Source organism: Oncorhynchus tshawytscha, linkage group LG13 (assembly GCF_018296145.1).
Source record: "Oncorhynchus tshawytscha isolate Ot180627B linkage group LG13, Otsh_v2.0, whole genome shotgun sequence".
In the NCBI taxonomy this organism is placed as follows: domain Eukaryota; kingdom Metazoa; phylum Chordata; class Actinopteri; order Salmoniformes; family Salmonidae; genus Oncorhynchus; species Oncorhynchus tshawytscha.
Window position 1 is genome coordinate 84,875,886 of NC_056441.1, and position 25,242 is coordinate 84,901,127.

The 25,242-nt window shown below is 42.6% G+C and overlaps 2 protein-coding genes across 2 annotated transcripts; both read right to left on the reverse strand.

The window, feature by feature from the left end:
• Nucleotides 1-11,257: 11,257 nt before the first annotated feature.
• Nucleotides 11,258-14,979, reverse strand: LOC112266201 (extracellular calcium-sensing receptor-like). The gene is made up of 6 exons (XM_024443651.2): nucleotides 14,759-14,979; nucleotides 14,165-14,453; nucleotides 13,181-13,993; nucleotides 12,798-13,025; nucleotides 12,409-12,532; nucleotides 11,258-12,171 (listed from the first exon to the last, which is right to left on the reverse strand). The coding sequence occupies exons 1-6, from the start codon at nucleotides 14,977-14,979 to the stop codon at nucleotides 11,258-11,260; spliced, it is 2,589 nt and encodes an 862-aa protein (XP_024299419.2).
• A 4,415-nt stretch (nucleotides 14,980-19,394) lies between these two features.
• Nucleotides 19,395-23,171, reverse strand: LOC112266202 (extracellular calcium-sensing receptor-like). The gene is made up of 6 exons (XM_024443652.2): nucleotides 22,768-23,171; nucleotides 22,182-22,482; nucleotides 21,296-22,084; nucleotides 20,892-21,119; nucleotides 20,536-20,659; nucleotides 19,395-20,396 (listed from the first exon to the last, which is right to left on the reverse strand). Exons 1-6 carry the CDS (start codon nucleotides 22,983-22,985, stop codon nucleotides 19,480-19,482), a joined length of 2,577 nt encoding a protein of 858 aa, XP_024299420.2. The 5' UTR covers nucleotides 22,986-23,171; the 3' UTR covers nucleotides 19,395-19,479.
• Between the last annotated feature and the right edge of the window lie 2,071 nt (nucleotides 23,172-25,242).

Here is a 25,242-nt window from a genome sequence, read left to right on the forward strand (position 1 = left end):
AACACCTTCCATAGATTTGTGATAAAACACCTTCTATAGATTTGTGATAAAACACCTTCTATAGATTTGTGATAAAACACCTTCCACAGATTTGTGATAAAACACCTTCTATAGATTTGTGATAAAACACCTTCTATAGATTTGTGATAAAACACCTTCTATAGATTTGTGATAAAACACCTTCCACAGATTTGTGATAAAACACCTTCTATAGATTTGTGATAAAACACCTTCTATAGATTTGTGATAAAACACCTTCTATAGATTTGTGATAAAACACCTTCCACAGATTTGTGATAAAACACCTTCCATAGATTTGTGATAAAACACCTTCCATAGATTTGTGATAAAACACCTTCCATAGATTTGTGATAAAACACCTTCCATAGATTTGTGATAAAACACCTTCCATAGATTTGTGATAAAACACCTTCCATAGATTTGTGATAAAACACCTTCCATAGATTTGTGATAAAACACCTTCTATAGATTTGTGATAAAACACCTTCCATAGATTTGTGATAAAACACCTTCTATAGATTTGTGATAAAACACCTTCCATAGATTTGTGATAAAACACCTTCCATAGATTTGTGATAAAACACCTTCTATAGATTTGTGATAAAACACCTTCCATAGATTTGTGATAAAACACCTTCTATAGATTTGTGATAAAACGCCTTCCACAGATTTGTGATAAAACACCTTCCACAGATTTGTGATAAAACACCTTCCACAGATTTGCTTAGCAGTAGCAGGAGGAAGTAGCATGTTACAGAAATGTGATTACTTAGCACTCAGTGATCTGAGAAGACATTTCTTTACACTGCTAGCTACATCAAAGCAATGCTAATAATAAAAAACAAAGATAATCAAGGCATACGTACTTGGTATTTTAATAACCATAGCATCAATGGCATTTGTTAAAATGTTTCCATCTGACATTTATTTGTGTGTTTTTAAAAATATTAGGCTTAATCGGCTTTTGGGAGGAAAGAAGCAGGCTTGCTCTTGATAATTGCTGAATGTTAAACAGGCCTAAAGTAGCATAGAGAATGCATGTCGGGGAAAGTTGAGGAGAGAAAGTACATTGGTGTGCTCACTTTTGGCAGGTTATGACATTGTTGCACTGTTGCAAATGGATCCACAGGACATACAGAGAGAGCACAGTGAAAAAAAAGACCGAAAGGAATTGACAACCATTAGAAAAATGGAAATCACTTGCAAACCACTTGAGCAACAAGGCAGTGAAATACGTGCTGTAAAATATGTTCCGGCGAAATGGCGTTCGATTGCTGCGTTTAAATACGATTCACTATATTCTTTTTCATTGGGCCACATGTACATTGAAGTATCATTTGCAGTTGTCACTATGACAATGAGCACACCCTGAAAGCAATGAATGGTCACACGGAAGCAGTGCGTTAGAGACCTTATGAAAGGTCAGTCTTGTGTTGGCACCTTATTAAATAGGCAGGGTTCAGTAGGATGCGTTGATCAGTTGCTTGACAGGTGTAGGACTGTGGAACGATCAATTATTCTCTAGTGTGGATGCTCACCAATGTTTTATAGTTCCAGTGTAGCCTATAGTTTATCATTATAGTTATCGGCTTGGTAGATGGCCATGACGGAATGTACTCTACCACAACACAACTAACGTTATTATCACAACAGAACTAGCCTGCTAGTAGAAAACACAGTCAAGGAGAAGAGTCAAGGAGAAGAGCAGCAGGAAGCTCAGCTTGCTGTTGGCTCTGACGTTGGGGGTGTCCTTATGAATTGAAAACACAGAGTCAAGGAGAAGAGCAGCAGGAAGCTCAGCTTGCTGTTGGCTCTGTAGACAGACATGTCTCTGTAAGACGTGGACGCTGGTCTAGATCCCAAGAACAGAGCTGTTAGCAGTAGTCTTTCTTCCACCCAGCCATAAGAGACACACTGATGTCTACTCTCATCAATCTTGCAGTGCAGGATATGTGGGATATATTCACTAGCATCTGCCAATGAAACACAGGATATAGAACAATGTGAGGATTTTACATGGTCAATGAGGGGGAAAAAAATCTGCCATATTGTAGCCTGAATAGTTAATTGGTTATCTTTAATATGGTTTATGGTGTTCAGGTTAAGATTACACTGACTTAAATTGTTTCAGAATTCACAACATTTTATTTTGTATTTTTTTAGCATGAAAAAAACCCACAAAAATGTTAGGTATTCAAACATATTATTTATAAACAATTGCAGTTCATGATTTGTTACACAAGTATAACCATTATAATAGCGGATAAAGATGAAGTCAACATTACATCATTCACAACTAGTGTTTTTTCCCCTAACCATTTTATTTTTACCATGTTCTCGGTCAGTCGTCACTTTTATGCTAAAACTACGTGATATTTGTTTGTATTCATCACTCCATCTTCCCAGTGGAGATATCTTCATGCACACAGTCTTTGAGAGCTGTCAGTGGAATACTACAATAGTTACTAACACCTTTAGGTAAGACCCAAATGCAGACAGTGTAGAAGTAACAAGAGTTTATAACAACCACAGGGGCAGGCAAATAACAGGTCAAGGCAGGCAGGGGTCAATTATCCAGAGAGGGTGTGAAGGGTCCAGAATGGCAAGCAGTCTCAGGGTCAGGTATGGCAGGGGTCAATAATTCAGAATGGTGGGTTAAGGTACAAACCGGCAGGCAGTCTCAGGGTCAGGGCAGGCAGAAAAACCAGGGAGGACTAGAAAACAGGAGCAGGAAAACAGGCTGGAGCAGGGAAAAACAAACGCTGGTAGGATTTACAATCGAAACGAACTGGCAACAGACAAACAGAGAACACGGGTATAAATACACAGGGGATAATGGGGAAGATGGTCGACTCCTGGGGGGGGGGTGGAGACAATCACAAAGACAGGTGAAATATATCAGGGTGTGGCAAGTTACCACAATGTGGACACACAATGCACTTAGACTCAAAAGCTCTACATACTTTCTACTATTAAACAACTAAGATGTTTGTTTATGAAGAAAAGAAAACGTGGAGAAATCACTATAACCTTTCCTTTTCATTTGGCTCTCATTGCATTGAATAGGAAATAGTACAGTAATCACAACATTACCAGTGAGCAAGTACCTGGTTTGGTATAAATCCAGTAACCTTTAGACAGGCATATTTAGTATGAAAGTCTTTGCGTTCCTTCCACAAGAGCATGTCAGATGCCGTTGTCAATACACACATGGCCCCATGGACATTTGATTGGTCCTTCAGTAAAGGGGAGCACAGTCGCTCCTGAGCAGCCAGGCTCTAGTCACAGACAAAGGTAGTCCGTGCTCCATCTAAGGCCATCAAACTCAGTAGGAACTCAGGCAGGCCTGGGAGACCAAATCACCTCCTGTAAGAGACTGACTCTCAGCTGTACCTTCCAGTCTGTATGTCCCACAGACAATATCCACCCTGCTCCAGCATGTCAGTGGCAGCAGCAGGGCTAGGATCTGGGTATAGTGACTGGACTCTGCTCTGAGGAGAATGGCTCCAGGGTCACAATGTGTACTGCTGAGTATCACACTCCCTGACAGTCTCACCTGTAGCCAGTGAGAGGGGCTGCTGGGTCCAGAGGAGGAATGTCCAACCAGTGTCAGCAGTCCGCTGTGGCTGCAACTCCACATTCCAATGAGCTCTCTCTGCAGCCCTGTCAGCTCTCTGCTGTAGTCCTGTCAGCTCTCTGTGTAGTCCTGTCAGCTCTCTCTGTAGTCCTGTCAGCTCTCTCTGTATTACTGTCAGCTCTCTGCTGTAGTCCTGTCAGCTCTCTCTGTATTCCTATCAGCTCTCTGCTGTAGTCCTGTCAGCTCTCTCTGTAGTCCTGTCAGCTCTCCCTGTAGTCCTGTCAGCTCTCTCTGCAGTCCTGTCAGCTCTCTCTTCAGTCCTGTCAGCTCTCTCTGTAGTCATGTCAGCTCTCCCTGCTCCCCTCCATTCAAAGCCTCCAGAACGGCTTGCAGTTACACCTGGTAGAATATCAGGGTTTCTGTTGATCTCCTCCACAGTGAATATCACTATCCAGTCCTCTTGAATTGTGCTGGAGAAATACATAGCATAACATATCTTCACATGGCTGCACATACACTCCACCTCAAAATATTTTGATCAATTTGAAAGGCACCATGTTGAGGACAGTTTTACCCTAAGAAACAGATCCATATGTTGTGGTGTGGAATGGATTTAAAATACATTTAATACAGATGTATCCTGCTAATAAGAATTCAAGCTGAGTGCAGTCTATTTGCATGTATACATTTAGTCATCAATGCAGTGAGAGAGATATCTGGAGTGACTTCAGTAGAAACTAGTACATTTCTCTGGCATCCTCTTGAGTTTCTCATCAGGTTGTTTAATTGCCTTTTTAGATGTCCCATGATATGTAATTTAGAGTAGAATCATTTGATCTCAGTTTCTCACTGAGAGAATGAAAACAATTACAAACGCAGTGCTGATTAAACACACAAGAGTAACACTTCTATCCTCCAATATAATATGTTTAATCAATAAGGCACGAGGTGGGGTGGTATATGGCCAATATACCAAAGGCTAAGGGCTGTTCTTAGGCACAACGCATCATGGAGTGCCAGGACACAGCCCTTAGCCGTGGTATATTGGCCATATACCACAAACCCCCGAGGTACCATATTGCTATTATAAACTGGTTACCAACGTAATTAGAGCAGTAAAAATACATGTTTTGTCATAACCGTGGTATACGGTCTAATATACCGCAGCTTTCAGCCAATCAGAATTCAGGGCTCAAACCACCCAGTTTATAATATAATAATAAGTTGTTATACAGACAAAAAATAAACTAAAGAATTGCATCAATGATTCCTAAATATAATGTTCCTAAAGAGAGAAATTGTTAGTGCTGAAAGGAGATGATCGGATCTGTAATAATGTACAGTACCAAAAAGAAATGGAATTGAACACACCTACTCATTACAGTACCAATTAAAAGATTGGACACACCTACTCATTCTGTAAGGGTGCGTGCAGGTGGCAGAGAAGTCAGGCGCAGGAGATCTGTAACGGTCTGAGTATAGTGGGTGAGGAGTCATGCGCAGGAAGCAGAGAGTTCAGGGGAGTGCTATTTTAATGCACTGAAATAAACGCTGAACATAAGCCAACCCTCACAAAAACACAGGGCGTACTGAACAAACAAATGCCCCAAACAGGGGGACTTAAACCGTCCAGGGAAAACCCACAAAATGGGAAAACACAAAACCCAATAGACGTGCACACAAGCACACCAAACAGACGCTCACAATAATTAATCCCGCACAAGGAACCCTGCGGGCCGGCTGACTAATAAAGCCTACTACCTAACTCAAAACAGGTGCACACAATCAACACATAAGGAGGGGGAGGAAATAATCAGTAGCAGCTAGTAGGCCGGCGATGACGACCGCCGAGCGCCACCCGAACGGGAAGGGGAGTGTCCTTCGGTCGGAGTCGTGACAAGATCCAAATTCGTATAAAACGGAGCAGTTTAATAAGTGCTCAAAAACTCAGAAAACCAAAATATACAAAATAATACAAGTGGATACAAAACCCATCGCGCACCAGAACATATCTAGCACAAAGTTTACAAACAAACAATCACCGACTGTCACGCTCGCTATCCTCAAACTCCCTGTAATAAGTCGACCAAGGTGCAGCGTGCATGTAGTTCCACATCTTTTAATGAAAGTGAAACCGAAACAACCAAAAAACAAACAGGTAAACAGCAAAGACCGTGATGCAACTGAGGTGCACACAAACACACACGGAAAAAATAATTACCCACAAAACACAGGTGGGAAAAGGCTACCTAAGTATGGTTCTCAATCAGAGACAACGACAGACAGCTGTCCCTGATTGAGAATCATACCCGGCCAACAACAATGAAATACAAAAACATAGAAAAAAGAACATAGAATGCTCACCCTAGTCACACCCTGGCCTAACCAAAATAGAGAATAAAAAGCCTCTCTATGGCCAGGGCGGGACACCGACAAGGACAATGAGGGGGAACAGAGGGTTAAATACACAACATGTAATGAATGGGATTGGAACCAGGTGTGATACAAGACAAGACAAAACCAAAGGAAAATGAAAAGAGGATCAGTGATGGCTAGAAGGTCGGTGACTTCGACCATCGAACGCCACCCGAACAAGGTGAGGGACCAACTTTGGCGGAAGTCGTGACACATTCCAGGATTTGTCTTTATTTTTACTATTTTCTACATTGTAGAATAATAGTGAAAACATGAAAACCATTAAAGTAAAGTAAGTAAATTTGTAAATTTGATATTTGATATTCTTCAAAGTAACCACCCTTTGCCCTCATGACAGCTTTGCACACTGTCGGCATTCTCTCAACCAGCTTCATGAGGTAGTCACCTGGAATGCATTTCAATTAACAGGTGTGCCTTGTTAAAAGTTAATTTGTGTAATTAATGCATTTGAGCCAATCAGTTATGTTGTGACAAGGTAGTGGTGGTATACAGAAGATAGTCCTGTTTGGTAAAAGACCAAGTCAATATTATGTCAAGAACAGCTCAAATAAACAAAGCGAAACGACAGTCCATCATTACTTTAAGACATGAAGGTCAGTCAATCCATAAAATGTCAAATGCAGTCGCAAAAACCAACACGAGCTATGTTGAAACTGGCTCTCATGAGTACCACCACATGAAAGGAAGACCTAGAATTACCTCTGCTGCAGAGGAAAAGTTCATTAGATTTAAGTGCACCTCAGATTGCAGGCCATATAAATGCTCCACAGATTTCAAGTAACAGACACATCTCAACATCAACTGTTCAGACGAGACTATGTGAATCAGGCCTTCGTGGTCGAATTGCTGGAAAGAAACCACTACTAAAGGACACCAACAAGAAAAATATACTTGTTTGGGCCAAGAAACATGAGCAATGGCATGAGACCTGTGGAAATCTGTCCTTTGGTCTGAGTCGCCTCTTCACAGTTGATGTTGAGACTGGTGTTTTGTGGGTACTATTTAATGAAGCTGCCAGTCGAGGACTTGTGAGGCATCTGTTTCTCAAACTAGACACTCTAATGTACTTGTCATTTTGCTCAGTTGTGCACCGGCGCCTCCCACTCCTCTTTATATTGTGGTTAGGGACAGTTTGCGCTGTTCAGTGAAGGGACTAGTACCTAGTGTTGTACGTGACTTTCAGTTTCTTGGCAGTTTCTCTTATGGAATAGCTTTCATTTCTCAGAACAAGAATAGACTGACGAGTTTCAGAAGAAAGCTATTTATTTCCTGCTATTTTGAGCCTGTAATCGTACCCACAAATGCTGATGCTCCAGATACTCAACTAGTCTAAAGAAGGCCAGTTTTATTGATTCTTTATTCAGCACAACAGTTTTCAGCTGTGCTAACATAATTGCAAAAGGGTTTTCTAATGATTAGTTAGCCTTTGAAAATGATAAACTTGGATTAGCTAACACAACGTGCCATTGGAACACAGGAGTGATGGTTGCTGATAATGTGTCTCTTTACGCCTATGCAGATATTCCTTTAAAAATCAGCTGTTTCCAGCTAGAGTAGTCATTTACAACAATAACAATGTCTACACTGATTTTCTGATCAATTTTATGTTATTTTAATGGACAAAAAAATATGCTTTTCTTTCTAAAAACAAGGACATTTCTAAGTGACCCCAAACCTTTGAATGGTAGTGTATAATAACACTTCCTGTACACTGGAATGGAAAAGGCTGTTATATTAGGCCACACAGTTACAATTACTGTGTATCTCTTTACAAGTAATTTGGTATTACCTGACCTTTCATTTATTGCAACATCTATTTGAAATGGGTTACACTGGTTTACACTTACAGATAGATATCATTCACAAAGCCGAGCGCATCAGCTGCAAAAATAGACCCTGATTCTATCTACCATGTTATGACATGTGCATTACATCTAGAGTATATGACATCGTATAACTGGCCTAGCTTGCTTCTATCTACCATGTTATGACATGTGCATTACATCTAGAGTATATGACATCGTATAACTGGCCTAGCTTGCTTCTATCTACCATGTTATGACATGTGCATTACATCTAGAGTATATGACATCGTATAACTGGCCTAGCTTGCTTCTATCTACCATGTTATGACATGTGCATTACATCTAGAGTATATGACATCGTATAACTGGCCTAGCTTGATTCTATCTACCATGTTATGACATGTGCATTACATCTAGAGTATATGACATCGTATAACTGGCCTAGCTTGCTTCTATCTACCATGTTATGACATGTGCATTACATCTAGAGTATATGACATCGTATAACTGGCCTAGCTTGCTTCTATCTACCATGTTATGACATGTGCATTACATCTAGAGTATATGACATCGTATAACTGGCCTAGCTTGCTTCTATCTACCATGTTATGACATGTGCATTACATCTAGAGTATATGACATCGTATAACTGGCCTAGCTTGCTTCTATCTACCATGTTATGACATGTGCATTACATCTAGAGTATATGACATCGTATAACTGGCCTAGCTTGCTTCTATCTACCATGTTATGACATGTGCATTACATCTAGAGTATATGACATCGTATAACTGGCCTAGCTTGCTTCTATCTACCATGTTATGACATGTGCATTACATCTAGAGTATATGACATCGTATAACTGGCCTAGCTTGCTTCTATCTACCATGTTATGACATGTGCATTACATCTAGAGTATATGACATCGTATAACTGGCCTAGCTTGCTTCTATCTACCATGTTATGACATGTGCATTACATCTAGAGTATATGACATCGTATAACTGGCCTAGCTTGCTTCTATCTACCATGTTATGACGTGCATTACATCTAGAGTATATGACATCGTATAACTGGCCTAGCTTGCTTCTATCTACCATGTTATGACATGTGCATTACATCTAGAGTATATGACATCGTATAACTGGCCTAGCTTGCTTCTATCTACCATGTTATGACATGTGCATTACATCTAGAGTATATGACATCGTATAACTGGCCTAGCTTGCTTCTATCTACCATGTTATGACATGTGCATTACATCTAGAGTATATGACATCGTATAACTGGCCTAGCTTGCTTCTATCTACCATGTTATGACATGTGCATTACATCTAGAGTATATGACATCGTATAACTGGCCTAGCTTGCTTCTATCTACCATGTTATGACATGTGCATTACATCTAGAGTATATGACATCGTATAACTGGCCTAGCTTGCTTCTATCTACCATGTTATGATGACGTGCATTACATCTAGAGTATATGACATCGTATAACTGGCCTAGCTTGCTTCTATCTACCATGTTATGACATGTGCATTACATCTAGAGTATATGACATCGTATAACTGGCCTAGCTTGATTCTATCTACCATGTTATGACATGTGCATTACATATAGAGTATATGACATCGTATAACTGGCCTAGCTTGATTCTATCTACCATGTTATGACATGTGCATTACATATAGAGTATATGACATCGTATAACTGGCCTAGCTTGATTCTATCTACCATGTTATGACATGTGCATTACATATAGAGTATATGACATCGTATAACTGGCCTAGCTTGCTTCCTCTTTGTTATCAGTGTTCTGTCTGGAGGTATCTGGTGTTGGAGGTCTCAGGTCCAGTTTGGTTGTCCTCTGTGGTCCTGGAGGGGGAGGGCCTAGGCGCCAGGCCTTGAGGCCAAAACTTAAATAACACTTTAGGCCTGTGGTGGGAGATAGCAAGGCCTACTGCCTGGCTCAGTGACACATCCTCCAGAGTGTGACATCACACTGGCACCTTCCATGAGCCGAGGGAATACTGCTGGGAATCAGTTTACTGTAGAGGCTGTTGCTGCAATGTGGAGGCAACTCATCATAATGAGGATGATACATCAGTTGTTTGTTACAGAAAGCTCACAGCTGTGCCAGTGAGAGGCTGGACATTAACATGCTCTTGACACCAATGGTCCTTATACAGAAGTCTGAATACTTAAAGCTAGAATCCTTAATTTAAACAATGACAAAGCAGAATCCCCAGCTCTGTTTTGGTCAAAAACAAAAAAGCTGAGGGAGGGGCCTTGAGAAATATAACCACTCTCAAATTCATGGACAGGGCTATGGATGCAAGTACTGACCGTCCATGATATGAAAAGTATAGTTATAACCATGTTTTGAGGCTATACAGTGTTAGTTTGCGTTGTTTACAAACATTGAAGTAAAACAAGCTTATATGTGTGGTTCTGATGGGGTACGCCAGTTGAACTATGCTCATGAGGCATTCATAAGCTATAATATTCTAGAATCAATGGGTTTAATATATCCTTAATTTATAAGTAATATTTCCCAAGAATCAATGGGTACTGTATATGATTTTATAGGATGTAGCAACTAACGATTCTAGTTTTATTCTATTTCAAGGACATGTAATATGTTTTATTGTGAATTAGAATATTGTTTTTATATATGCGTTTCAAAATCTATATTTTTGAATGAATGTCTTTGGATACGTCTCTTTCACATTTGATGAAGAGATCTGTGTGAGATCTGTATGAGATCTGTGTGAGATCTGTATGAGATCTGTGTGAGATCTGTGTGAGATCTGTATGAGATCTGTGTGAGATCTGTATTAGATCTGTGTGAGATCTGTGTGAGATCTGTATGAGATCTGTGTGAGATCTGTATGAGATCTGTGTGAGATCTGTATGAGATCTGTGTGAGATCTGTATGAGATCTGTGTGAGATCTGTATCAGACGGATGCATCAGATCTGGACACAGAGAGAAACATCTAATTCAGCCAAGGCTTGTCTGTAGACTGTGTAGATGTCAATACATGAGATGAGGTTGTACTTTAGTTTATATCCACTAGAGGGTGGATTGTTTTCTTTGTCAACTCTTCATGATTTTCAGTGTATAGTACATTGTCTTCGGTGAGCTGAGCTGTTGCTATTTTTGTTTTCTGAAGAAAAAAAATACACTATTAGATATGCAAAGATGCGATTACACAGTTGGAGATTTACTTAACAGTATATGGGCCAGATGGGTACAGTTGAATGAATCCTAATAAAACGTCAAATGTAGAGAACACACAGAATAGTTTTTAACTAACTTTATTTAATAAGATTGAGTGACAATTTCCAGTTTAAAATCAACATGTCAATAAATAACACATTGACATTTTACATGTCATTATTTTTGTATTTAAGTTAGTAACGTATATCATTGGTCTTCCCCATCATATGTTTTTTGGTGTTTTCCTTTGGTCTCAGCAATATAATGAAACATTTAGGAAGAAAGATACAAAATAGCATTCCATAACTAGAGGCCAGAATAGCAAAGATCTCCACAGCTACAGTGAACTTCCCAGGAGAGCTGACATAAGCTGGGATAAAGGTGATCCAGACTGCACAGAATATGAGCATGCTGAAGGTGATGAATTTGGCCTCATTGAAGTTATCAGGCAGCTTTCGAGCCAGAAAAGCCAGCACAAAGCACAAGAGAGCTAGGAGTCCTATATACCCCAACACAGCCCAGAAACCAATAGCTGAACCCACATCACACTCTAGAATGATCTTTTCCTTATAGGTCTTCATGTTCTTGTAGGGGAAAGGAGGGGAGACTGTTAACCAAAGAACACAGATCAGGACCTGTATGAGAGTGAAAACCAGAACACTGAGTCTCTGCTGTGGAGGACCAAACCATTTCATGACATTACTGGCTGGAAGTGTAGCCCTGAAGGCCATCAACACCACTATTGTTTTCCCCAGAACACAAGAGATGCAGAGGACGAAGGTGATCCCAAACGCTGTGTGACGAAGCATACAGGACCACTCAGAGGGCCGGCCAATGAAAGTAAGAGAACACAGAAAACACAGAGTCAAGGAGAAGAGCAGCAGGAAGCTCAGCTCAGAGTTGTTGGCCCTGACGATGGGGGTGTCTCGGAATTGGAAGAAAATTGTTGCTATAATAATAGTTAAACAAACGCCAATCAAACAAAACAGAAGTAAAATGACCCCCATGAGCTCAGTGTAGGACAGGAATTCAATCTCTTTTATGACACATCTATCCCCTCTCTCATTGGACCAGTATTGGACCGGGCACTTCATGCATTTGGCTGAATCTGTTTAGAGAAAGAACCCCCCCCCCCAGAAAAAAACCACAGTGTTAATGATTCAGGAAAGCATGCAGAACATTTGACATAGTATATGCTGTGTTGGTTCTACGCATTTTCAGTTAAGAGGTTTAAGGGATTTGTGAAGGCCAGAACACGTTAGAATAGAACGTGATGTCCAGTATTTAATCCAGCATGTATTCACCTCACCAACTGTTTTTTTTTTTATGGCTGAGTGTAATTTACCTGTAGTGTTGCTGATCTCGCCGCCTGAACATGGGACACAGTCATAACAGCATACAGGTTTTCCTTTCTGTACAGCCTTACGAGTGCCTGGGGGACAGCTCTCACTGCACACTGACACAGGTACCTGGAACACACACAAACAGACTCACATAGGGGACCAAGGAGAATTTGAGTATTCACGTTCACTCAACATATCTATGCTGTTAATTATAAATCACCAATGTTTGTGCACTGTAGAGTGTGTGATTTGACTTGTCTCAATACTGTACCTACCAACAGGGGCTGAGTGGCTGAGGTTAAGTGTAATTGTTGTGTTAAAGAATACCATGCAGGATAGCATACTGACTTCCCAGCCAGAGATATGAGAACAAGACAATATGTAAATGTACCGTCTCACTATTTCCTCCCCATACAATGCTAACGTTGTTCATAGTGAACTGGTGGTCTCCAGTCAAAGACGAGCCATAGAAACCGACTGTGGCCACTTCCATGGTTCCCGATGTGGCACTTTGTAAATTAACAAGTTCATATCTGGCTGGGGAATCTCCATTGCTGTCAAAAAAGACCCTCTCGTCCTCTTCCGTTGTGAAATTGACAGACTGTAGATAGTGCAACAGCTAGAGAGGAGAAATGGTCAAGAAAGAAAATGTGTTTTCTATGTAGCTTTGCATCATCATTCTGTTATTATCAGTCTACAGTGAAATAATTCATTTTCCTTGAACTGATTTGAAATAGACAAAGGTCACTTTTTTAGAGGTATATTCTTGCTCACCTGCCATGGCTGGATGCGTGTAGGTTGAGCACAGCTCCCATTAGCGAAGGGGCCCTGGCTCTCCTCACATGTCAACAGGTTGTGGAGGGCGTGAGCTACAGCATACACAGACTTATACACGTTATTAGTGAATGTCAGCTTGGACACATCTGTGAATGTGTTCTGCACACCTCTTAAACTCTCCGAGCCGTTGCATGGCTTCCTCTTAGGTGCTGTAGTCACATTGAGAGAGCAGTCAAACACAATCTCCCAGAAATCCCTGAGAAACATGCTGTTGGGGAAGTGAGAGGGGTGGACATCCCTCAGATGCTTTCCAAGCCCAGGGATGTGAGCCCTGGTCACCGTGAAGCCTATGGCGCCCACAAGGGCGCTGTGACCCTCGATGGCAGTGAGAGAAGGGTCTGTGATCCAGGCATCACTGCCGAGCCACTGTAGTCCTGTGATATTGTGCCTGTAGAGCTCACTCGCCAGAACCTTGATCTCCCTGTGGGTCATGAAGGCCATGATGACCTTTGAACTGGACTGTTTAATAATCTCCACTATCCTGAGAAGCTCATGGCGCGGACCTGTCTGCTCAAATGCCTCAGAGTATTCTATACACACTCCCTCCTCCTGTGCAGATATCATAAAGGTGGCTATGCCTCTATTCCCATAGTCATTATCACTGCTTATAGCCCCCACCCAGCTCCAGCCAAAGTGTTTGACCAGCTTTGCCAGGGCTCTGCTCTGGTAGAAGTCACTGGGGATGGTTCTGAAGAAGGAGGGGAACTCCTTTCTGTTACTCAGACAAGCACAGGTGGCAAAGTGGCTGATCTGTGTGTGAAATAACAGCATTTCATTGGAGACTTGACATGACATACTGTACAGTAGTTTTGTTATCTTAAAAGACATTGATCCACAAAAATAAGACCTTTTGTATAGTGGCAGTATAAAAGTATATATTATACTGTATGAGTGCATAGAAAAGTGAATAGAACATCTTACTACTGGTATACGAAACCTTCCGATGATTCGGGCCAATCCGATTGTTGGTGTCGAGGCAGAGTGGCCTACGACAGCCTGAGCCATGTCTGTCTTGGTGCAGTTCCCTTCATCAATAAATGTCTCCTGGCCACTGGCTAAAGCCAAACCAGCCTTCAGGATGTTGTCGTATCCACACGCATTGTAGATATCGTAGCCCAGAGTATGGTTTGGGAGAATTGCCGGATTTCGATTGATTTCTTCAATTGCAAATATAAGTGTTTGTGCAAATTGGAATTCTCTGAAATTCATACTGAAGAGAGATAAATATATATATATGTGTAAAAGACCTGCCATTAAAGAAGGCAAAATATATCTCACCAGTCTTACACACAACCCAAAACCCTACGAGGTGAACCTCGGATGGACATAAGATTAAAAGCCTAGGATATGAACCGTAGATGGACAGTAGATTAAAACCCTAAGAGATAAACATCAGATGGACAGTAAATTAAAACCTTAAGAGATTAACCTCAGATGGACAGTAGATTAAAAAATAACTCATAACATTGAAAACAGTGAAAGTCCCATATTTGAAAAAACTGAGAGGATACTCACTTCTTACACCTTGGTGGGTCTGGTAAACTCTGGAAGTTGGGTACCCTGCCGTCGTACTCCGTCTGGAAGGTGAAGATGCCTCCGATGACAAGGTCCCCGTCCTTGGCCAGCTCTGGCAGCTCTGCCCTGCCCTGCAGCCTGCACACAGGTTCTCCCTCCCCTATCAGCAACAGCAGCACCAACAGGACAAGCTCCAGCAGTGGCATGGCTCCTGGCTCCATAGTGCAGTCTAGAGCTAGGTCTGGCTCTGTAGTGCAGTCTAGAGCTAGGGCTGGCTCTGTGGCTCTGTGGCCCCTCACAGCTCCTCTCTTTATACTCTCAGAACCCTGTGTCTGTCTCAGAGCCTTACCACAGAGGCCCTGTCTGACGGTGCTCTAGTCCCTGCTCCTGTCCCCATCCACATGCTGCCCACACCCCCTTCAACCTGGCATGTAGGAGGTGTGACAGGTCTCTGAGGTATCGAGAGGATGACGTAGGGGTCTTAAGAGAGCATAGGAGAGCACGCCTGGTGCAGGCAACCCAAGTCCTCACAGTGAGGACGCATGCGCCCAGCATGATTTTGCTTGTAGGTCTATAACTACAATACTGTAGGTAGTGCCCTGCTGTTCAGAGTGTAATGTAACACTTTCAACATGTGTCACATTATGTACTGTATCAGGGCACGTGGCTGCTATTTGACTGCTTAAACTCTGTGGCGGCTACGTGTACAGAAATATATCAGTGGTTTAACTATTGATCTTACAACATAACTATTGACCTTACTACAGAACTATTGACCTTATTACATAACTATTGACCTTATTACAGAACGAGTGACCTTACAACCAAACAATTGACCTTACAACTGAACTATTGACCTTGGTACCAAACTATTGACCTTACTACAGAACTATTGACCTTACCTACCAAACTATTGACCTTACTACAGAACTATTGACCTTACTACAGAACTAGTGACCTTACAACCAAACTATTGACCTTACTACCAAACTATTGACCTTGCTACCAAACTATTGACCTTATTACAGAACTATTGACCTTATTACCAAACTATTGATCTTACTACCAAACTACTGACCTTACTACAGAACTATTGACCTTATTACCGAACTATTGACCTTAATACAGAGCTATTGACCTTACTACAGACCTATTGACCTTACTACAGAACTAGTGACCTTACAACCAAACTATTGACCTTACAACTGAACTATTGACCTTATTACCGAACTATTTACCTTACTATAGAACTATAGACCTCATTACCAAACTATTGACCTTGGTACCGAACTATTGACATTGGTACCGAACTATTGACCTTACTACAGAACTATTGACCGTGCCTACCAAACTATTGACCTTGGTACCGAACTATTGAACTTACTACGGAACTATTGATCTTACCTACCAAACTATTGATCTTACTACAGAACTATTGACCTTAAAACAGAACTAGTGACCTTACAACCAAACTATTGACCTTACTACTGAACTATTGACCTTGGTACCGAACTATTGACCTTACTACAGAACTGTTGACCTTACCTACCAAACTATTGACCTTACTACCAAACTATTGATCTTATTACAGTACTATTGACCTTATTACCAAACTATTGACCTTACTACAGAACTATTGACCTTACTACAGAACTATTGACCTTATTACAGAACTATTGACCTTACCTACCAAACTATTGACCTTACAACCAAACTATTGACCTTGGTGACCTTGGTACCGAACTATTGACCTTGTTACCGAACTATTGACCTTGCTACTGAACTATTGACCTTACTCCCGAACTATTGACCTTACTCGCCGAACTATTGACCGTACCTGTCGAACTGTTGCAAAACATGAAACTGGACTCATTGAGAATATAAATGTGTACCCATAACTAGATCCCTTTTTTTCACCAGCTGGGGTTGTTGAGGCTTTCAGTCTTTAAGATCAACTATCCTTTCAGAAGAGCTTTATCAGCAACCAGTTTAGGATGAGGCACCACCATGGGCTTTATAGACACCTGTCCAAACCAAGTTATCCAGTAGGTACCTTTGTATTACAATGGGTGGAATAAAGGCTGACATCTGGGCTCATGGTTTATTTGATAGTATATGTCAGCGATTGGGTGCAGAGATGTAGTGGAGTCAGGCGCAGGGCACAGGTTTGAGCAACACAAAGGAGTTTACTCACAAAAGTCAAGCAAGATACCACATAGGAAAATACATACACACTAACACCTACAACAACCACTAAGACACCAACAATCAAGGACAGAACAGAAATGTATGTTGGTTAGGGGTTCGTAGTTAGCATTTCACTGTAAGGTCCAGACCAGTTGAATTCAGCTCATGTGACTAATACAATTTGATTTGATTTGATTTACTATTACCATTGTTTCTACTACTACTACTACTACATACAGATACATTTGGCCAGCTGAAGTGAGTCACACAATTCATAGAAAATTACCACTCTAGTGTTTTCATTTATTTGTGTCTTTCTCTAGCGCTGTGATAATTCAAGTAAGACTGGAGATCTAGAGATATTAGACAGCTGAATTGTTTATTACAACCACTGTAATATTACATGAAGGGTAGCCAATGCATTACACGATACATGGAAAATACACATATATTCTTTATAACACATTTCACTGAGGCCTTGCTATGTGTTGATGGGGGTATGAATGCCACATGCCCATTGGTGTATTGACACACATTGGGTTGTGGCCCACAGGCCTATGAGGAGAGGTTTAAGAAGTCAATGTTGTTTTTGATGAGATAGTAGACCATGCTTGTCCAGAGCAGGCCTTTGAGACAGAGGCTCAGTAAGGGGCTTGTGTGTGGGCTCCTGATCTGGACCTGGACTGGACAGCAGCAGTCACTGAGGGGGTCACTGAGGGGGTCACTGAGGGGGTCACTGAGGGGGTCACTGAGGGGGTCATTGAGGGGCCCTGTGGAAGCACAGCAGGCTGTCAGTGGCCGCTGGGGTAGAGCAGTGAGAAACATAGTCAAAATAATACATTTTCTTTCTGCTTCATTATTGTCTTGACTTTCATAATGTGCGACCACACCCATGTAGATATGGCTGCTTGGCATAATGTGCGACCACACCCATGTAGATATGGCTGGTTGGCATAATGTGCTGTTGGATGTGTGTTCAGGACTTATTGAACATCCATGTACCTGAGACAGATCTCGTCTACCAGCCGGCTCTTTCTCTTTCAAACCATCTCTCACAATGTCTCATGAAGAGACCGGAATGGAGCCCATGGCAGGAGCGGATTTACATTGGCTGATATCTCAGTCCATCACCATCCAACAAAACCCTCAGAACCTTCCCTCTACAAACGAATTAGGCTAAACAAGGAAGTGAGTTTGGGAAATCAGGAAGTATTGCACGTAGTTCTCACATGTAAACTTCATATTTTGCTCCTTTGCACATTCATCATCTGCACATCTATCACTCCAGTGTTTAATTGCTATATTGTAATTATGTATCTACTATGGCCTATTTATTGCCTTACCTCCCTTATTTTACCTCATTTGCACACACTGTATTGTATTATTGACTCCATGTTTTTTTATTCCATGTGTAACTCTGTGTTGTTGTTTGTGTCGCACTGCTTTGCTTTATCTTGGCCAGGTCGCATTTGTAAATGAGCACTTCATCTCAACTAGCCTACCTGGTTAAATAAAGGTGAAATAAATAAAATAAGAAATATGCCCAAACTCAGAATCAGTTGGGGCTTCCTAAGTCATATGATCATTGTGAGGTTTTCTGCAGTTTTCAAAGTCAAACTGTAGCAGGCTCTCTCTATCCTGCCTTGATTTGAACCCTTCCCCTTTCAAGTCCCACTTCATTGCACAGTGTTTCCAGGCTCTATTTTTGGTATCAATTGAGCCTGTGGATGAGGTTAACCCATGACTGACTTAGATATGATGTGTCTGTGGATGAGTTTAACCCATTATTGACTTAGATATGATGTGTCTGTGGATGAGGTTAACCCATGATTGACTTAGATATGATGTGTCTGTGGATGAGGTTAACCCATGACTGAATTAGATATGATGTGTCTGTGGATGAGTTTAACCCATGACTGACTTAGATATGATGTGTCTGTGGATGAGGTTAACCCATGACTGACTTAGATATGATGTGTCTGTGTTTATTATAGAAAGACTTAGAATAGGCCAATGGTCAGTATTCATCCTAAAGGGCTTTGGTTGACGCCTTTCCCAAAATATGTTTCTTTAATATCGTATGTCATTAGTGTCACACCCTGACCATAGTTTGCTTTGTATGTTTCTATGTTTTGTTTGGTCAGGGTGTGATCTGACTGGGCATTCTATGTTACATGTCTAGTTTGTCTATTTCTATGTTTGGCCTGATATGGTTCTCAATCAGAGGCAGGTGTTAGTCATTGTCTCTGATTGGGAACCATATTTAGGTAGCCTGTTTGTTGTTGGGTTTTGTGGATGATTGTTCCTGTCTCTGTGTTTGTTGCACCAGATAGGGTTGTTTTGGTTTTCCACGTTTGTTGTTTTGAATTATGTTCATGTTTAGTTGTCTTATTAAAAAACATGAATAGTAACCACGCTGCATTTTGGTCCTCCTCTCCTTCAAGTCAAGAAAACCGTTACAATTAGATGTCTTCCCCATAATATATTTTTTTAATATCGTATATATTTGGATGTTTTCCCTATAATTTGTTTCTTTAATATCGTATATCATTGGATGTCTTCCCCATCATATGTTTCTTGGTGTTTTGCTCTGGCCTCAGCAATATAATGAAACATTTAGGAGCAAAAATGCAGAAAAGTAAACCAAAACTGGAGGCCAGAATAGCAAATATCTCCACAGCTACAGTGAACTTCCCAGGAGAGCTGACATAAGCTGGGATAAAGGTGATCCAGACAGCACAGAATATGAGCATGCTGAAGGTGATGAATTTGGCCTCATTGAAGTTATCAGGCAGCTTTCGAGCCAGAAAAGCCAGCACAAAGCACAAGAGAGCCAGGAGTCCTATATACCCCAACACAGCCCAGAAACCAATAGCTGAACCCACATCACACTCTAGAATGACCTTTTCCTTATAAGTCTTCATGTTCTTGTAAGGGAAAGGAGGGGAGACTGTTAACCAAAGTACACAGATCAGGACCTGTATGAGAGTGAAAGCAAGAACACTGAGTCTCTGCTGTGGAGGACCAAACCATTTCATGATATTACTGGCTGGAAGTGTAGCCCTGAAGGCCATCAACACCACTATTGTTTTCCCCAGAACACAAGAGATGCAGAGGACGAAGGTGATCCCAAACGCTGTGTGACGCAGCATACAGGACCACTCAGAGGGCCGGCCAATGAAAGTAAGAGAACACAGAAAACACAGAGTCAAGAAGAAGAGCAGCAGGAAGCTCAGCTCAGAGTTGTTGGCCCTGACGATGGGGGTGTCCTTATGAATTGAAAACACAACAGCTACCAGAGTAGTAACACCGGACCCCAGTAAGGAGAAAAACACCAGAACTATGCCCATCATTTCTTCATAGGAGAGGAATTCAACTGGTTTCAACACACAGAGGTCCCTTTTTTCATTGGACCAATACTCCAAGTCACATCGATAGCAGCCGTTAGAATCTGCAAAAGGATTAGAACGTCATTCATTCCATGAATCAGTGTGTCACTGTGTCATGTGTTTTTTGATATCTATTAGTCCTGTTGGGCAGTGACAGAACTTGAAAGTATTGAAGGTAGCCCTAAATGCATTATATATTACCTGTGATATTACTGATCTCTCCCTCCCCACATGGTACACAGTCATAACAGCATACAGGCTTTCCTTTCTGCACAGCCTTACGAGTGCCTGTGGGACAGCTCTCACTGCACACTGATGCAGGTGCCTGTAGAGAAATACAACATGTCTGAATATTGGTGTATTTTATGTAGATAAACGTGCAGAAATGTATTAATGTCACTACTTGTGGAAGTTATATTACCAATTCAAAAGAAGAGAATTGAGATAAACTATGTGGATTATGTAAATATTATAGAATGCATGTTTTACATTTGCAGTGGTTTGAGGTTTGCATGTGCTTTGCTTTTGCAACATATTCAACATGTATTTAGTCCTACCTCTGCCTGGCCCCCTGCCCAGACCAGTTTTCCCTTGTTGAAGGTAATGCGCTGTTCAGGGGGCATCGAGGAATCATACAGCCCCACAACATGGAACTGCAGGCTCCCATCCTCCTCCTGCTGCCAGTTCACTAGGTCGTAGCACGCCACCACATCTCCGTTATCATCAAACCAGATCTCCTCTCCTGTCTTTACTCTAAACCTCACCTCCTTCAGGTACTGTAGCACCTGCTCAACAACATGGGGAGAGGGAGAGGGAGAGAGAGAGAGAGAGAGGGAGATGGAGAGAGAGAGAGAGAGTGACACAGAGAGAGAGAGTGGGAAACACGCAGGGAGAGACACAGAGAGTGGAATGATTCATAAGATATGTTATTTATGTTTTGTCGTATCTGGAGCTTGCTCACCTGCTGTGGTGTGTAGACTGGTCTTTTGCCACTGTCTGTGTCATTCTTTAAGTCTGTCATTAGGTTGTGCAGAGCGTGTGCAATCGCATATACAGCTGTGTATACTTTATTGGGTATTCTCAGCTCTGACATGTCAGTGTATTGGTTCTTCAGCTTTGATAAGCTCTCTGTTCCTGTGCACAGCGTGCTGCTGCCCCCCTCGAAGGAGCACTGGAACACAGTCTCCCAGAACTCCCTGAGCAGGGTGTTGTCTGGCGCCTGGGAGGGGTGCATCTTGTCTAGGAACCCCTCCAGACCATCCAGCCTGGCATTCCTGATGGCAAAGCCAACCGCTCCCCTCAGGAAGCCGTAGGCCTTGTTCTCCGTCAGCATTCTGGCTGTGATCCAGGCCTCGCTGCCCACCCACTGCAGCCCTGGGTCTCCCTCCAGGGCCATCTCATTCATCAGGGGAACGATGTCCCCCAAGCCCATGAACAGTACCACCACCCTGGCTGTGGCCCTCCGGATGACCTTGACGACTTCCAGGAGCTTCTCTCTGGGGTCTGTGCGGTGGATGGACTCTTGGTACTCTACACAGACCCCTTCATGCCACGCTGCCTCCATGAATGTGGCCATGCCGTTGTTACCATAGTCATTGTTGCTGTTCACCACTCCCACCCAGTTCCATCCAAAGTGTTTGACCAGCTTTGCCAGGGCCCTGCTCTGGTAGAAGTCACTGGGGATGGTTCTGAAGAAGGAGGGGAACTTTTTTTTGTTACTCAGACAAGCACAGGTGGCAAAGTGGCTGATCTGTGTGGAAGAAACGGGAAGATTTGAATTGATCTTTCATACATAGCTGACATTGATGAAACTACCTCTAAAGAGCCACAACCAGAAGGTGTCTCACCACAGGGATGCTGAATGGTCCGACCAGGGATGATATTCCGATGGTGGATGTGGAGCTTGACTCCCCTACAATACCCAACACGGCTGGAGATCTGGAACAGGAGGAAAGGTCTCCCAGGCTGTCCTCAGGCCCAGGGCTGTTCATCAGGGCCAGGGCTGAGTGGATAGCCAGGGGGGCATAACTACAGGAGTCATAGACCTGGTAACCCAGAGACAGCCCTGGGAGCAGATCACTGCTGTTGTTGATCTCCTCCAGGGCAAAGATCAGGGTCTGTGCAAACTGGAACTCACGTTGGTTGATACTAGACAGCGGTAACAAACCAAAAATAAGTTAGTTGAAGCCAGGAATCGCATATGCCACAATCACATATCTCACCAAAACTGATATACTCGTTCGAGATGAGTTGAGTATTGTGTTTAGTATCACAGAAATTAATGTGTATACTTGTTTTTTCCAAAAATAAATGCACATATCATTTACAATAGTGTTATTCAGCACTGTGCCTAATTTCAGTGAGATACAAAACAAATCTGTCTTGATGAGAAATATTCCCTAACAGCTACAAACAGTTTTTTTCAACACGTACCTGATACAGGGTGTTTTCTCTGGTCTGGAGGTGAATGAATGGACCTTGAAGAGGGCATTCCTATGTAGAGGGAACACTGCCCCAATGATGATGTCTCCCTCGGCAGACAGGAGAGGCAGAGCGGGTTGGCCCAGCAGAGAGCAGATTGGTGCAGGAGCAGCCATACCCCTGATCACCACCACCAGCAGCCGGAGAACCACTCCTGTACTCAGTGCCATGCCAGCCTTCAGCAGGGCAGCTGTGTCTGTGAGGGCAGACAGAAGGGTTCCTCTTTTATAGAGGTGAAAGTGCCTCGTAAGACGCTGGAACTGCCCATACACTCCCTCTCAACGAGTGGGATGTGGTTCTAGTGTTTATTGTGTCCCCGGGGTACAGGATGAGAGAGGGAGGTGGGATAGTGACAGAGGCTGGGTTATGCTGCTAATTTGAGCAAGCAGTGGATAGATAAGTGCAGCCTCTGTCAGTATCCCAACTCCCTCTCTCATCATAGACAAGGTTTTTGTCTAGCTCATGGTTTGTCCCGGGTACGTAACCTGATTGTCGCAAAGAAGGCCCTGATTGGTGAACCACTGATCCAGCTTTGTCTTTTGGTAATCCTAGGGACAAGCCCACACAGTGCTTTTAACATAGTGTTTTCAAACATATTTGACACACTTCAACAGACTGTACCATTCAAACGTTTGGACACAACTACATATTCAAGGCTTTTTGTTTATTTTTAATATTTTCTACATTTTTGAATAATATTGAAGACATCAAAACTATGAAATTACACATACGGAATCATGTAGTAACCAAAAAAAGTGTTAAACAATATATTTTCTATTTGAGGTTCTTCAAAGTAGCCAACCTTTGCCAGTTGTTTATTTGGCTCCTGAGTGGCGCTGTGGTCTAAGGCCCTGCATTACAGAGCAGGAGGTGTCACTACAGTCCCTGGTTTGATTCCAGGCTATATCACATCTGGCTGTGATTGGGAGTCCCATTGGGCAATGAGTCCCATTGGGAGTCCCATTGGGCAATGCAAGAAGCTTGGATATGCATATAGATAGAAAGCATTCTAAAGTTTCCAAAACTGATAAAATAATGTCTGTGAGTATAACAGACCTAATATGGCAAGCAAAAACCTGAGGACAATCAATCCAGAAATACATTTTTTGAGCTCACCACTGAATACAATGGCTGGGAATGGGAATATAAAAGGAAGACCTCTCACATTGCAGTTCCTAGGGCTTCCAATAGATGTCAACAGTCTTTAGAAAGAGTTTCAGGTGAAAAATGAGCTAAAATTTGAAGTATTGGTAATTGGCTCCCATTTTGGCTGTAGTGTTTGTTGCTGTCACGTTCTGACCATAGTTCTTGTGTGTTTTCCTTGTTTTAGTGTTGGTCAGGACGTGAGCTGCGTGGGCATTCTATGTTGTGTGTCTAGTTTGTCTATTTCTATGTCTGGCCTGATATGGTTCTCAATCAGAGGCAGGTGTTAGTCATTGTTTCTGATTGGGAACCATATTTAGGTAGCCTGTTTTGTGTTGGGATTTGTGGGTGGTTGTTTCCTGTCTTTGTGTTTTATGCACCAGTTAGGACTGTTTCGGTTTTCACGTTTATTGTTTTGTATCCTGTTCATGTGTGAGTTACCTTATTAAATTAACATGAACTCTAACCACTCTGCGTTTTGGTCCGCCTCTCCTTCCCAGGAAGAAAGCCGTTACAGAACCACCCGCCACAACAGGACCAAGAAGCGTGGTAACAGGCAGCAGAAGAAGCAGCCAGCATCAGAAGACTCATGGACATGGGAGGACGAGTTGGACGGAAAAGGACCCTGGGCAGTGCCAGGGGAATATCGCCGCCCCAAAGCAGAGCTGGAGGCAGCGAAAGCAGAGAGGCGGCATTACGAGGAGCAGGAGAGGCAGCGATGTCAGGATTTCGGGACATGGGAGCAGAATCTGAACTATACAACTTGGGAAGAGATAGACAGGTGGGCGGTCTACACTTGGAGAGTGCCGGAGCCCGCCTGGGATTCGATGGAGCAGTGCGAGGAAGGTTACAGGAGAATGAGGTTGGCGAAGCGAGCACGGTGGCGCGGTAGGAAGCCAGAGAGTCAGCCCCAAAAATGTATTGGGGGCGGCACACAGGGAGTATGGCGAAGCCAGGTAGGAGACCTGCGCCAACTTCCTTTGCTTACCGGAGAGCGAGAGAGACCGGGCAGGCACTGTGTTATGCTGTGGAGCGCACGTTGTCTCCAGTGCGGGTGCATAGCCCGGTGCGGTACATACCAGCTCCTCTTATCGGCCGGACTAGAGTGGGCATCGAGCCAGGTAAGGTTGGGCAGGCTCGGTGCTCAAGAGCTCCAGTGCACCTACACGGTCCGGTCTATCCAGTGCCACCTACATGCACCAACCCTCCGGTGACAGCCCCCCGCACCAGGCTTCCTGTGCGTGTCCAGAGCCCAGTACTCCCTGTTTCTCCTCTCCACACTCA

Excerpts from the sequence above, each read along its gene's own strand:
- LOC112266201 (XM_024443651.2), bottom strand. The coding sequence starts at position 14,979 with ATGGAGCCAGGAGCCATGCCACTGCTGGAGCTTGTCCTGTTGGTGCTG. Across the intron at positions 13,026-13,180 it reads CACGCATCCAGCCATGGCAG|CTGTTGCACTATCTACAGTC; the intron begins GTGAGCAAGAAT and ends TCTCCTCTCTAG. Across the intron at positions 12,172-12,408 it reads CGAGATCAGCAACACTACAG|ATTCAGCCAAATGCATGAAG; the intron begins GTAAATTACACT and ends TTCTCTAAACAG.
- LOC112266202 (XM_024443652.2), bottom strand. The coding sequence starts at position 22,985 with ATGGCACTGAGTACAGGAGTGGTTCTCCGGCTGCTGGTGGTGGTGATC. Across the intron at positions 22,483-22,767 it reads GAGAAAACACCCTGTATCAG|TATCAACCAACGTGAGTTCC; the intron begins GTACGTGTTGAA and ends ACCGCTGTCTAG. Across the intron at positions 22,085-22,181 it reads GACCATTCAGCATCCCTGTG|ATCAGCCACTTTGCCACCTG; the intron begins GTGAGACACCTT and ends TCTTCCACACAG.